This window comes from Urocitellus parryii, chromosome 5 (genome assembly GCF_045843805.1).
Source record: "Urocitellus parryii isolate mUroPar1 chromosome 5, mUroPar1.hap1, whole genome shotgun sequence".
Classification (NCBI taxonomy): domain Eukaryota; kingdom Metazoa; phylum Chordata; class Mammalia; order Rodentia; family Sciuridae; genus Urocitellus; species Urocitellus parryii.
This window is the reverse complement of record NC_135535.1, coordinates 81,980,295-81,996,156: the sequence shown is the minus strand read 5'-3', so window position 1 is coordinate 81,996,156 and position 15,862 is coordinate 81,980,295. Positions and strand designations below refer to the sequence as shown.

Genomic DNA, 15,862 nt, shown 5'->3' with positions numbered 1-15,862 from the left:
CTTCTTCCCATGCAATTCTGCACAAGATCTCATCAAAAGTCAAAAATCTATTCCCTGCCTGGCTGACCTACAGTCCGGATGGATGCAGACATGGCCAGGAACTGCCTGTAATTTGAAATAGTGTCTAACTTACTTCTATAAAAGAAAGAATTTATTCTTGTTCTCAGGATACCAATGAACAAAACCAAATATTCAATGGAAGTCTATGGAAGGTGAGGCTTGGGTATGATAACACATTTGTTATTTTATCTCTTCCATGTATTCATTTGTAGCTTTTCAAACTTAATTATTAAAATATTAATATAAATTAATATACTTATTAGGATAAGTATAAATAAAATTATAATGGGATAGAGTATACTTATTAGCCCTTCCAGTGTCACAGTTGATAACAAGGTAAGAAGTCAGAAGATGGGTTCTGATGAGTTGGAGAAGAAACAAAGATTGCAATCATAAATTTTGCTCAAAGTGATGGAAAAAAGAAAAAGAAAGGAAAAAAAAACAACCCTGGTTAATATTAGCAAAGGAAAGATTTTTATGTAACTTATTTTTATGTAACTTATCTAAATATTTTTAGATAACTTATTCAACACTAAAGCTGTCCTTTCTCTTTAATCTCCATCTCCTATTCCATATAAATACACACTGAAGCAGGTAAAGGACCTAAATTCTTTCCCCTAATCTCGTTTCCCATCCTCCATGGCCTGGCAAGGGCCAAGGCAGGAGAAGGGAAGGCAGGCAATTGCTTAAGTCAATACAGGCTTGATCCTGTGTGCGTGTGTACACACACACACACACACACACACACACACACATGCCTTCAGCTCCTTGATGCCATTGTCATTTCACACACTCTACCCTGGCCCATTCTGTTCCAGTCATATTATCCCCTTTGCCATCTGTGAGAGCTCTAATCCTTCCAGCTTCAGGACCTCGATCCCTGCTTCCCTTCTACATGGACTCTCTTCCTCCCTCACTCCTGTACTTCCTTCATGCCTCTGCTCAAATTTCACTGCATGTGTGAGGTCAGTCCTGGTCTCTACATAGGACTTAAATGTGACATATAAAGACAATTTTAAGTTTTAAGCTTTGGCTCCCGGCAGCAGGACCTTGGTTCTGTTCACTGCTCTAATCCCAGGAACTAGGAGGCATTCCTTCAATACTGAGATGCTAAGAAGAAGTGGTGAGGCTAATGAGAACATATTCTCCCCTCAATATAGGCCAAGGTTGATTGGGTATGACTGAGATCAATCCGAGACGGAAATAGAAAACATATGTTCCATGACTCTTTGGCTTTAGTCCATATGCTTGTTTATCCAATAATGTTTCCCCTTGATAGTGTGTTGTATAGCCTCATTAGTTCAAAATTTAAGAACATTGTCAGGGATTATAAAATAACTTCAACTCAAGACTTATTCACATAGTACACACATCCTTTGTAAGTACTCTATCTAGATATACCTGTGCTTTGCTGACATTATTAAAAACAATTCTTTAAAAAAAACAAACAGAAGAATATTCATAAAGGAAGAGCTTTTCATTAAAATCGAATCTCACTTTTTATGGGACTTAAAGTCCCTAACCATCGCACAGAAAAACATCCATATTAGTCCCACTTTAGAAGGTTACTAACTAGCAGGAGATCCTGATTTTTAAGACCAGATTCCTGTCTTCCTTTTAGAGTGTAAGAAAATCAAGAAAAGAGAAGCTAGGACACAGAAACAGGAGCTAGAAGCTAAACCTCTGTCTCTGGCCTCTCAAGGAAAAAAAATCGGAACTTGTTAAGTGGACTCCAAGAACTGCTAAAGGCTCTAGTTAATGTTTGCAAAGAATTTTTCAAGATAAAAGCTACCATAGAAGAACTAAGTTTTACTATCTCCTCAGCTGGATTGCTGTCCTAATTTTCTCACCATACATTGAAGTGACTTTGAAACAAATTTCTTGAAAGAAAAGGATGAAGAGCCTTCCTAGGAAGGAGTTGTCATTCACTCATCATGTTACCAAAGACACGCTTAGGGAGGATCAATGCTTGCCTGTGTGTGGGGTCCTTTGCCATCATGAAAGTTCCTATTTAACACATCTGATGGGGTGGATAGCCTGTGAGATTCACCATTTTTCTTAATTAGTTGGTAAGGAGTCAAGAAAAAGCCTACTAACATACCAATCCAGCCTCCACTGCATCTGTTCCTGAAATCAGTTAACCATCCAGCAGGCAGGCCAAGCCATGGGCTAAGGCCAGATCCTAATAAGGCCAGATCCTCATACTCACTCAAACACTGCATTCACCCCAAACATTGCATACTGTTATTGGGAATGGTGCTCTAATGGGTCTTAGATACAGGTTACTTTAAAAAAAATAAGCAAAGTTCTGCATACTCTGTATACTGCACATGAATATCTAGTTGAAGAAAATTAGTAACTTCTTGCATTTTATTTTAGATCACACTGAACAGCAAACAATAAGATATAAGTCATGAATACTGCATGTGGCACAAGCTTGATACTAGATATATGGCAGTAAACAAGATTGAATACAAAATTTCTATCTTCTTGGTGGAAACAATAAAATAACCAAATTATATAGCATTTCAGAAACAATAGTGAAGGACAGTTAAAAAGTGAAAGGGAGATGAGGAAAGGAGTAGAGAGTATGCGGCTGCATTTTAATTTGGGTGCTTAAGGTAGACTAAGAAGGCGATTTTGAGCTCAAGTTTGGTTAAGTAATTTGCAGGCCATAATTTTCAAGAATGGTATTTCACATCATCCTTGCTTTATACAATGGATTTATAAAAATGCAACTGAGATGGTTACTTTAAAACAAGACATTTGGGGAAAAGAATAAACTCTTAGAAAAACAGTACAGAAAAAAACTGAATAACTGCATGCAAAAGAATGAAGTTGGACCCCTACTTCACTCCACATACAAAATTTAATTTTAGTTAAAATGGAACAATGACCTAAATACAGGCAACAGCCATTAAACTTTTATAAGAAAACACAGTGGTAAACCTTCATGACATTTGACAATAAAGGTTTAAGCAACAGAAAGAAAGCAGGTAACACAAACTTCATAAAAACTGAAAACGCCTGGGTATCAAAGGACATTAGCAAGAATGTGAAAAGACAACCTACAGAATGACAGAAAATATTAGGAAATCAAATCTCTTTTAGGGGTTTAATATCCCACACATAAAAGGAATTCTTACAACTCAACAACAAAAAGACAAATGACCTAATTAAAAAATGGGCAAAGAACTTGAAAAGTCATTTGTCTGAAGATACAGAGATGGCCAGGAGTCATATGAAAAACATGCTCACAGATCACTGAGGAAGTGCAGATCAAACAGGAAGATATCTTTTCACATTCACTAGGATGTCCTCAATCAAAATAACAAAAAATAAGAAGTGTTGGCAAGAATTTGGAGAAAAAAAGAACCCTTCTATATTGGGCAGCCACTGTGGGCAGTAGGGAAGGGCAGTTTGGCAATTTTTCAAAAAGTTAACAACAGAATTATTATATGACTCAGCAATTCCACTTCTAGTGATACACCCAAGAGAATTAAAAACATATGTCCACAGAGAACATGCACACAAATGTGTATAGCAGCATTATTTGAATAGGCCAAAGATATAAAAACCTGAATGTCCATCAATGGAGGACTGGTAAACAAATTGTAGTATATAAGAGCAATGAAATACTATTTAGCCTGGAAAGGAACAAAGTATTGATGCATGCTTCAACTTTTATGCACTTCAAGAATACCACGCTAAGTGAAAGAAGCCAGACACAAAAGATCACACACTGTATACAATTCCTTTTATATACATATCCAGAATTGGCAAATCCATAGGGGCAGGAAGCAGATGAGAGGTTAACAGAGTGCAGAGGAACAAAGAGTTGGGTGTGATTACTTAATAAGCAGGGGAGTTTTTTATGAGCTGATGAAAAAACTTTGAAGCTAGAAAGAGCTGGGAGTTGCATAGTGCTGTGAATATATTAAGACCATTAAATTGTACATTTTAAAATGGTTAATTGTATATTATGTGACTTTAATATTAACTTAAAAAATAGGATGTTTCAATAATTGGAAATGGTTTTTAATCCAATTTTCAGGATCAGATCTTATATTATTTACTTAAATTTAAGTTCTGTGTTCATTCTAGTGTTTAATCTATTTGTAACATTTTCAAGTTTTTGTAGCTTTATTGAGATACAGTTCACATACAAGAGAATTCCCCCATTTTAAGTGTTCATGTTAGTGGGTTTTGATTAAACCAGGTGGGCCAGCAACCACTGCCACAATCAAACTTTAAAAAGCATGCAAAAATCCCCAAAAGCTCTTTCAAGACTCTTCACTGTCAATGGCAACCACCACATGTCTGTTACTATAATTGTGCCTTTTCCAGACTTTCATACCAGTGCAATCATTTGGTATCATGGAACTGGGCTACAGTATAAGCACAGAAAGTGTTTACTCAAGAATAGGAATCATACTTTTTTACATACCACCAAGGGCAGATGGACCCAACATGTGTTCCAGAAAGGCACTGTGGAGGGAAAACCTTATTTAAGGATTGGAACAAAGAAGTCCTCTGATCTTGTGTCCCTTGTTATGAAAATTTTTGGACTGGCTAATGAGGGCCTCTACAGATAGGGAATTGCTGGGTCATTTTGTGGCAGTCAAAAGACTTGTCTGGACAGAATCAGGGAGACAGTTTAGGCATACACATCCAGGCACTGCACTTTTCAGAATGACAGTGAGATAAGAAGAAGTCTGGTTTGGTTTAAGGAAGTTCCTCAGGATACAGTCTTATAAATCTGGCAAAGCTCTCTATTTAGCATAATTGGTCTGAGGTTTATCCATGTTGTTTTATGACTCCATTGTTTAAATTTCTGAGCAATTTATTACATTGAGTTTGTGCGTTTACAAATTGAGATCATTAGATTGTTTTCATTTTCTCAGTATTGTTAAAAAAAGCAGCCGTGATGAGTCGCATATAAAACGTTTGTGTGGGCATATGTTTTCATTTCTTTTTAGCAAATAAAATTGCTTAAAGTTATGTTCAACTGTTTAAAGAAACTGCCAAAGTTTTCAAAATGGCTGAGGTATTTCTAATTCCCACCAGTCACGTATGAGGGTTAGATTGCCCTAGGTTGGCCAATACAGTATCATGAATCTTGCTGAGGACATTCATTCTAATAGTATTGTTCTGTGGTTCTCATTTGAATTTTCCTAAAGACAAATGATACTGAGCATTTGTTTTAATGTGTTTATTGGTCTCTGTGTATCTACTTTTGTGAGGTGTCTTTTAGTGGCAGCAAAACTCCAGCTCCATCTAGGGTCTACCTGGGTCCAAGAATTACATTAAAATAATACAGATTAGGGCTGGGATTGAGGCACAGTGGCTGAGTACTTGCCTTGCATATAAGAGGCACTGGGTTTGATCCTCAGGACCACATAAAAATAAATAAATAAATAAAGGTACTATGTCCATCTACAACTAAAAAAATTTTTTTAAAAGAAAACTAGAAAATTTCCAAATATTTTTTAAAAAGAATACAGATTAACAGGAGAAAGTAATAATATAAGTTTTATGTGGCATAGGAACCCACCAAAGCAAGTAAAGTCAGTTACCTACACGTTGGATTAGTCAAAGAAGTGGAAAAGATGAGAATGTAAATTAAGTTATATGAGAAGACTTAAAGGAGAAGAGTTATTGAATCAATAATTAAATGGAATTTTCAGTCCTGACTTCTAATTCTTGGAAGATAAAGACACTGCTTTTCCTTGCAGTATAGGTACAATATCTTTCCCATGGAAATTTTTTTTCTGATTTTAAGAAAAAGCATGAAGATCAGAATGACCTTTTTGAACCTGCAGTTTTTCAAGTGGTTGTACCTCAATATGCCAGAATAGCATATTTTAACCCTCTCCACCAGAACCTTTGCTAGATTTAATCAGTTTTGTTGTTGCTGTTGTTGTTGTTTTAATATTAAGAGTGCTTTATAAATATTCTTGATACAAGTTCTTTGTAGATATACGTATTGAAAGTTTTTCTCCTAATATGTGGCTTGCCTCTTTATTTGATTAACATTATCATTTGATGAATAAAATTTAATTTTGATGATGTCAAATTTATGGACTTCTTCTTTTAGAGGCTTAGTTAATGTGTTCTAAGAAATCTTTGTTTAACCCAAATTTGCAAAGATTTTTCTTCTCTTGTTTCTTTGTAATTTTTGGTTTTATTTAGTTTTTCTGTTTAGCACTACAAATCCACTTAAAATTAATTTCTGTATGCAGTATGAAGTGAAGGTCAAGGTTTTTTCTTACAGATATTCAGTTATATAAGCATCTTTTATTTCAAGATTACCCTTTCCTCCATTGAATTACCTTGGCAAATTTGTCCCAAGGAAAAAAATCAATTCAGCACATAATGTGGGTTTAAATCTGGAATTTCATTTCTTTTTCATTTCCTTTGATTCTTGTTTCTTTTCTTGTTTTTCCATTGAATTTGAGTGACACTCTCCCATTTCCTCTTATGTTTACTAATCTCTGGTTAAAAACTAGGTATTGTATATCATACATTGTAGTGATTCTGGATTCTATTTTATTCTTGTAAAATTGTTGGTTTTACTGTTTTAAAATATTTGATGAACCTGTCAGGACTCAAACTGGAAAATATGTTTCTCTGCCAAGTGCTGAAATTTTTGCTTGGTTAGTTTTTTTCTTCTGCCTGGATCTCTTGTGCCTTCATGGCTTGTGGTCAGTCAATGATTTGGACAAAGGCTATACAGAGATGACTCGAGTCAGTAAAGCTTTCACTCTCTGCTACCCAATCTGGGTATGGGTTCAAGAATTCATTCAGACTTGCAGTAATTAAGTAAGTCTCCCAGATTTTAATTCTGCTTGTGTTCCTTGGTGATATGTGCACACGTTGCTTAGCAGTTAGCCATGAACGCATGGGGTATATATTATCTCAGCTCCTCTATAGTTTTCTTGCCTGTAAAATCTATCCCTGAAATCTCTGGCTATCCTGCTTCTTTCCCATACCAAATTAGCCATTCCAAATACTAAACCTGTGAATTTCTTCCACCAGATCTGGAGGATGGTAACACTCTCAAGCAAGAAGCATTTTTCACCAGTGCAATAGAAGTTTTTTGTAAATAAACATTTTTCAGTTCTTTGCTACTTTTGGTCATTTCTGAAATGGCTGCATTTCCAGCTTTATGTCTTTTCAAGGTGAAGAAGAGGAAAATAATCACTCTACTTAGTCAGCCATTAGTGTAAGCAGAATCTTAACCATATTTTAAATATTTATAAATGTATTATTTATCATGATTTATCAAATAAATTACTTGAAATAAAACAAATTACTTCAAAAATAAGCCAACATAGTTGGAAAAAAACTTCTTGTTTGTAAAACTTCAGATTCAATTTCTGTGAAGTGGGTAGTAAATATAAAACCAAGGTAGGCATTATTTGTTATCACTGCTAAAATATAAATTACCTATTAGGAAAACTTGAAACGCACAAAGTTTTATAGATAAGAACAACCATATTCAGACCCAGACCTTCTGTTATAAAAGAACATTACTGAACATAGAACATTTATCTTCATATGCAGAGTCCATTTGATTTTTTGAGGAAATTACCTTGAAGGCTGTTAGGCAGTGCAGGCTCAACAGGGCCATCACAACTGCCAGAAGGACAGTGGCTAAGTTCCTCATGTCCCAGATGGTCTCTACCAGAGGGATACTGCCCACCTGCCAGTCATAGCACAGGGTAACAGGCGCAAGCAGAAGCCACACGTTGAAGGCCAGGAGGTAGGAGTAAGTAAGGAATCTACGAGGAGAAAAAAAAATTACTAAAATACAACTCAGAATCAGGACATACTGCAAACATTTATTCACTGTATTTCTATTAAACAGTGTTTCTTTTCTATCATTTTTATCTTATAGAAGACAAGACAAGATGTCAAGCCATTCATTCATTTATTCATTAAAGTGGTCGTCTGGGGATAGATCTGATTGCTTCCAGCCACTGGGTCAGATGCTGGCCTTTTGGTGGTAAAGAAGTGAAGACAGTTCTCATAGCATATATTATCATGCAAATCAATAAATATATTACAACCTAGATAAATTCCAGGAAAGAAAAGTTTGATGAAAGCATACTACCCGCCCTCCTCAGGTACCGGGGATTGAACTTGGGGGCACTCAATTGCTTAGCCAAACATAGCTGGAAAAAGTAGCTGAGTAGCTGGGATTATAGGCATGTACCACCAAACCCAGCTCAAAATGTCCCTTCTTAACAGTACCCAGAATCTTGCAATAGATTTGAAAATATTTCATCATTTTTATAATAGATTGACACATATACTCCCCCATTAAAATACCTGCATGAGAACTCACAATGCTTCCAGGAGAATTTATTCTTTAGTCAATATAACAATAGGCTCCTCACTTCCCTTTCTTAGAGCATTATGATAAAGGGCTTAGGATTGTGAATATATGTCTCTTTCAACTTAGAAACATCTCTCTCAGGATCCAAGAGCCATTCCTTGAAAATGCAATCATTAGGAAGGATACGGCCTTGGTCAACTCAGTCTCTGTGAGAGGATAGAATCCTAACTTAACAACTGCTGGTCAGCAGACACAGCTGGTTCAATGGCATTTCCACAGACCAATTCTATAGTTTTCACTACTGTGACTCTGCCAAGCCCTGGCTCCACTCCCTCCCCCAATCTCCTTTCAAAAGGCCGACCTCCCTGCACAACCAGAAGACTCAGCTCCTTCCCCAATGTCAACAGTCACTGAGGGAAATCTGTTTTCAACACTTTTGCTAATGTTCAACTAAGTTCATTCTGACTCCTATTTGAGATTAAAGAGAAAAATTAGATAATTCCTTATCCTCGTAGAATGTATTATCCAGTAGTAAAAATGGAACACACTAAATTGAAAAGGCAGAATAAGATGAATACAGTAAGTGCACACAGTGGGAAGAGAGAGTGTTCCCCACTCCTCAGACTCCTGGAGGGATTCTTGGCTTGACAGAGGTTACATCAGGTGTTTTCTAAGTTACCTTCCAAAGTTCAGAGTCAAAGCAGCTTCAATTCCTGTCAATGTAGCTGCCCTTCCCAGACCTTCCAACCTTCCCCTTCTTCCTTTTCCTGGAAGGTTGGCCACGGAAAATCACCCACGACCATCAAGGGGACAGTCACTGGAGATCATGATTCACTGCCCAGACCCTCAAGTTCCAACAGAGAAATGGGTGGAAGGAGTGGGGATATTGCAGTGGGGTTTCTCAACACTTTCCTCTCTACTATAATTTTTAATAAAATGGTAATATACAAATAATATGATGGAATTCAGATGGAATCCAGACTTTGTCATATAACAAAAACGAAAAACTACCTTTTCCTTTTTAGGCTTGTGTCTTTGGAACTGTCACATAAAAAGTCTTCCCCACAGAAAACTGGTGGCATCATTTTTGTCTCCTCTCCTTACAGAGCTTCCAGGCATTGCTGTCCACCTTCCACAAGATTCTCTGGGATTTAGCTTTACAGGCAAATGCTGAACCACGAAACACCATAGGAAAATCAAGCAACCCTGTTGCACAGTTATACCCTGGCCCCTAAAAATTACTCGAAAAAATATTTCTTTTTGAAGTAATAGATCTAGGCAATAATCATTGATGGCTGTTGAAATTATTATCAAGTGAAAAGCTGATTATGTACTTTATAATGGATGGAATGGACTAAATCAGGTGCCTGAATATGACTAAATAATTCTAACATCACAGAAAGAGAGATGAAGAGCCTAATATTCTCCTGATAGAAATACGCACAGCTACAGAGTAGTCTTGTCAAAAACAAAAACAAAGCCCTAAATTTTATCAAGTCCTAAAATTAAGGGCATACATAGTACATACAGGAAACAACAGTATATGTCACATGACTCCCAGTGATGCAATGTGGGAATCCAGAAAGTGGGAAACACCATAGGACAAGTGACCCTGTTTCTTAAGCAAATACTTTATAATTGTCATCTATAAGTTGAAAGTGGCCTGAGACACCAAAGAAAGTGCAGATTTTGTCTAGATGTTAATTCAAGCAAATCACTATTAAAACTAATCATTTATGGAAATTAGAAAAAAATCGGAATGTTGACTGGCAACAGAATTGGATATAGAGAATCATGATCAATTTTCAAAATGTGATCATAGTATTGTGGTTATATTACTAGTCCTAATCTTTTGGAAACATATCATATGTGTATACTTATACACATATGAAATAGGGTGACTACATCAAAATCAAGATTGGGGATTTGCTTTGAAATAATTAAGTAGGGAGAAGGGGGAAGATGAGAGCGTTGGATATGGATGAAACAAGATGGCCATGGTTATGATGTTATGAATGAAAATAAAGTATAAGTTATTTATGCCATTTTCTTTACTTTTGTGCATATTTGATATGTTTTCATAATAAAAACATTAAGTAGGGGGAAAGAGGCAAAAAATTGCAAACAAACAAACAAACAAACAAAAAATATATATCTTTTTTTATTTTTAGGTTGCAGCTTAACAATGGACTATCAGCCAAGGTTACATAGAATTACTTATTTTAATTTTAAATTAACATTTTGGCTTTGCCCTGAAAGTTGTCCTCAGTTACTTATATTTTCTACATTTGCAATGTTATATTGGCAAAAAGCAAAAAAAAAATATATATATATATATATATATATTTAAATGTACAATCTCAATGTCATTATATAGATTTTTTTTAAAGTTCATTATGCAGCTGGGGCTATATATAGCTCAGTGGCAGACAGCTTGCCTAGCATGTATGAGGCACTGGGCTTGCCCCTTAGCATCACATAAAAATAAACAAATAAAATAAAGGCATTCTGTCCATCTACAACTACAAAAAAAATGTAAAAACAAAAGAACAAAACAAAACCAAAGCTCATTATGACTTTTTACACTCTGTAACTCATATGTTTAAAAAGTGAAGTAAGCCACAGAACTAAAAGCATTTTCCTTTGCTATAACACTAGGAAGGTCAAGACTATTAACTTATCCCAACATTCCCTCTTAAAAAAAAAAAATATGTGTTACATCTACAAACTCCGAGATACTCTCTATCTTGTAGTGCATATGGATTCAGATCATGTTGCTGATAAACTCTTTAAGTACTATCTGAAATATTGACATAGCACTGGAAAATTTTGCAAGTTTAAGCACAAAGAAGCCATTTGGAATCACTCCAAAAGCTAATTACATTTTAGGGAGGGCTAGTAGAGCTAGCTGTAATCAACAGCTAGAATATTTCTTTTTAACTCCTTGACTATGCATTACATTCAAGCTAATCATCTTGTTTATTCCTGCTAAAATTTCAGAAACCAAATAATCTGGGAATATCTCTGCCCTGCTGGGCTCTTTTTTTCAAAGCCAGAGCAAAGCCAAAATGAATTATTTACCAATTTTCCTACTATAAATTCTGCTAACAGGAGGAAAACTGTTAGAACATCTTGCCAACAAAATGAAATATACAGCACAGAGAGGCGGGAATTCAACTTAAGCAATTTAGTCATGCATTTTCATTGATAAGCCAGGAAAAACTAAAGAGGCTTCATGACAGACATACATGAAAGGGAAAAGAGAAGCTAAGGCTGTGGGCACATGGCATCCATTGAGTGGTACCTGCTGAAACTGACTTTGTAAATTGAAATCTGCATTTTTAATCAAGGAAATCAAGGGTATTTTAAGTGAAAAAAATAGACACAGATTCTGTTCTCTGCCTTTGCAAAAACCTTTTTGGCTAAGAAATAACATCACCCGAACATATTTCCTTATCCTATGCAGATGCCTTCAGTAGATACACATGAAAAAAAAATCATGTACCACATGAAGAAATATACAGCCCTTGCTTATTTTACATAAAATAATACTGTTCAAAGAAGCATTCTTTTTCTTTCACATATAAAATCCTTTATTGTTTTATGAAGAGAGGGCCTTGGGTTCACTGAACACACTTGCCTCCTTTGGCAGGGCACTGCCAACACTATCAAAATATTAAACTCAGCATAAGATGCCTTTATTACCCTGCCCTGCCCCAACTTTGCATCTACCCACCAGGCTTGGAGATGTGTTCTGTTCCTTCCCAGGTGGTTGACTATTTTCATCGTCACAACTCCTGAGTTAGCCCTCATGCTTCAAAGGGTCTCCACAGCTTTGCCATTCCCTAGCAATGATAGAACTATGCAGGCATCATCTGCTTATCAGTATGTAGCACCTTCTTCTCCTGCCTATAACATTTTCCAGAGTATAGCCACTTCCCACATTAAGCCTTTTAAAAGGCAAAAATCAACAACTGAATTCAATAAATATTGATTACTTATCTGCTTTTTTTCTAGGTGCTGAAGGGTATGAAGATCTAGCCCTGTTCTCTACAAGGGTATTTCCACTGAGTTGCTGGTGAGAATAGATTCACACATTGCACAGTTGGGTATGGTATAATATAAATAACATCAAATTTCAACGGCATTTTAAGGAATCAGAGACTAGTGAAAAATTAAGGGAAGAGGTTCTCAAATCTCCACAGAATGTAAACAGGTGGAAAGATGGATAACAGAGGGTACAGGCAGGGCCACCAAATAAAGATTGTTTTAAACTATAAATGAACATGGTACTTTGTAAGAACAGTTAAAAGTATAGGATTAAAATGTATAATATTAAAATTATAAAATGGCCAGGTATTGTGGCACATACCTATAAACCTTCCTACCTAGGAGGCTGAGGCGAGCCAGCCTGGGAAACTTAGCAAGATGCTGTCTCAAAAAAAAAAAAAAAAAAGTGGCTGGGGATATAGCTATGGTAAAGCAACACTAGGGTTCAATCCCCATTATCACAAAAATATATAAATAAAATGACTCCCACAAGAATATCTAAAGTGAAAAAATATCTTATCGAGTGTTGGTGAAGATATAGAGCACTTGGAACTTTGAAACACCACTATAAATTGATTAAACCACTTTGGAGAACTGTAGGCAGTTTCAAGAAAGCAAAACAAATACATACTTTCTGACCTAGCCAGCCAGCATTGCACACATATATTTCCCAAAAGGCATAAGATTGTTCAAGACAATACTACTCTTAAGAGTCAAAATCTGTAGACAGCCCTGATGTGCATCTACAATAAAATGAATACACATATTATAGGATAGCATTGAAAGAAAATCTATTCAGCAATGAGAATGAATACAAAAATGTGGATGAACCTTATAACGATAATGGGGAACAAAAACAGAAGACACACACACACACACACACACACAAAAAAAAAAAAAAAACTCAAGGAAAACTACAGTCAAGGATAGGATGACTAGAAATTAGATCTGACTGCCCCCCCACCAAACCAGATCTGGAAGCACAAAGTCATAGACAATTGCCATCAAATGGATGATGCAGAAGGTGGTCTGTCACCCTCATTGCCTTGCTCCCCACAGCAACAGAAGTGCCAGGTAAATGCTATGACCCTCTCTGGGGACATTCCAGGGCCATGAACCATCAGTAGCACTGAATGCCTGCTGTCTCACTCAGCACATGGGAACTGAGATGGCAAGACCATTTCCAAACACTTAATGAATCAGGAAAAGAGATTCAAACAACTTCTGACCAGCTTCTCACTGTGTCTCATTAAAGTTTATGAAGACCAGTGATCCAATCAAACCAGCTCAATTAATGGTAGAGCTATTTTTAATTTCCCAGAAGAATACAAAGACAGGAAACTCAGACTAAAACCACTCTTCTTAGAAACACAACCAAGCAGCTACAAGAAAGAAAGGTAGTACTCTCCATTGGGGCTCCAGGTCTCCTTTGTGGCTACCCAGTTGTCTTGGTATTTGATCTACCTCCTCTGTCTGTTCTAGGCTTCTCGTGCTTGTTCATAACTGAGTCTGTAAGCACTGTCCCTGGGGTTGTCCAGGCGTCTACTTCTCTGTTGTCTTTATATACTGGTCCCTTTGCCACCAGGAGGCTCCACTGCAGATTTCACATTCCTGGGAGCAGCACCTGATTAGCTCACCCACTTTCTAGATTTACTTCTTATAGATGACTGAACTTCAACTCCCCTGATCCTTCATGTCCCAGCATGGATGTCACTTCCTCTGACAAGCTTCTCTTGTCACAGTCCCTCTCCATGCCAGGCTAGTGTCTTCTAGCATCAGGATTTATCACCCTGATTTTTACCTGTGCATTAATACGCCTGTCTTTCCTACTAAAATGGCTCCTTAAATATATGGAAATCAACCTGATATTAAAATAAGGCCTATAGTTTTCTTTCTTTGAAGTGTCTTTGTCTGGTTTCGGAATCAGGGTGATGTTGGCCTCGTAGAATGAATTTGAACCTTGATGCAAAAATCCTCAATAAAATTCTGGCGAATCGGATTCAAATACATATCAAAAAAATTATACACCATGACCAAGTAGGATTCATCCCTGGTATGCAAGGTTGGTTCAATATACGGAAATCAATAAATGTTATCCACCACATCAATAGACTTAAAAATAAGAACCATATGATCATCTCGATAGATGCAGAAAAAGCTTTCGACAAAGTACAGCATCCCTTTATGTTCAAAACTCTAGAAAAATTAGGGATAACTGGATCATACCTCAACATTGTAAAAGCAATCTATGATAAGCCACAGGCCAGCATCATTCTGAATGGAGAAAAATTGAAGGCATTCCCTCTAAGATCTGGTACAAGACAGGGATGCCCTCTCTCACCACTTCTGTTCAACATAGTCCTCGAAACACTGGCCAGAGCAATCAGGCAGACGAAAGAAATTAAAGGCATAAAAATAGGAAAAGAAGAACTTAAATTATCACTATTTGCAGATGATATGATTCTATACCTAGCAGACCCAAAAGGGTCTACAAAGAAGCTATTAGAGCTAATAAATGAATTCAGCAAAGTGGCAGGATATAAGATCAACACGCATAAATCAAAGGCATTCCTGTATATCAGCGACAAATCCTCTGAAACGGAAATGAGGACAACTACTCCATTCACAATATCCCCCCAAAAAATAAAATACTTGGGAATCAACCTAACAAAAGAGGTGAAAGATTTATACAATGAAAATTACAGAACCCTAAAGAAAGACATAGAAGAAGACCTTAGAAGATGGAAAAATATACCCTGCTCATGGATAGGCAGAACTAACATCATCAAAATGGCGATATTACCAAAAGTCCTATATAAGTTCAATGCAATGCCAATCAAAATCCCAACAGCATATCTTGTAGAAATCGATAAAAGAATCATGAAATTCATATGGAATAATAAAAGTCCCAGAATAGCAAAAACAATACTAAGCAGGAAGTGTGAATCAGGCGGTATAGCGATACCAGACTTCAAACTATACTACAGAGCAATAGTAACAAAAACAGCATGGTACTGGTACCAAAACAGGCGGGTGGACCAATGGTACAGAATAGAGGACTCAGTAACCAATCCACAAAACTACAACTATCTTATTTTTGATAAAGGGGCTAAAAGCATGCAATGGAGGAAGGATAGCATCTTCAACAAATGGTGCTGGGAAAACTGGAAATCCATTTGCACCAAAATGAATCTGAATCCCTATCTCTCGCCGTGCACAAAAGTTAACTCAAAATGGATCAAGGAGCTTGATATTAAATCAGAGACATGGCATCTGATAGAAGAAAAAGTTGGTTATGATCTACACGCTGTGGGATCGGGCTCCAAATTCCTCAATAGGACACCCATAGCGCTAGAGTTAACAAATAGAATCAATAAATGGGACTTACTCAAACTAAAAAGTTTTTTCTCA

At 36.5% G+C, this 15,862-nt stretch overlaps 1 protein-coding gene across 1 annotated transcript in view; it reads right to left on the bottom strand.

The window, feature by feature from the left end:
• Positions 1-15,862, bottom strand: part of LOC113175576 (transmembrane O-mannosyltransferase targeting cadherins 1) — a 268,687-nt gene that overhangs the window by 121,844 nt on the left and 130,981 nt on the right. The window contains exon 8 of the mRNA XM_077798495.1: positions 7,655-7,844. Coding sequence (XP_077654621.1) covers positions 7,655-7,844 — 190 coding nt within the window. The remainder of the gene's footprint in view (positions 1-7,654; positions 7,845-15,862) is intronic.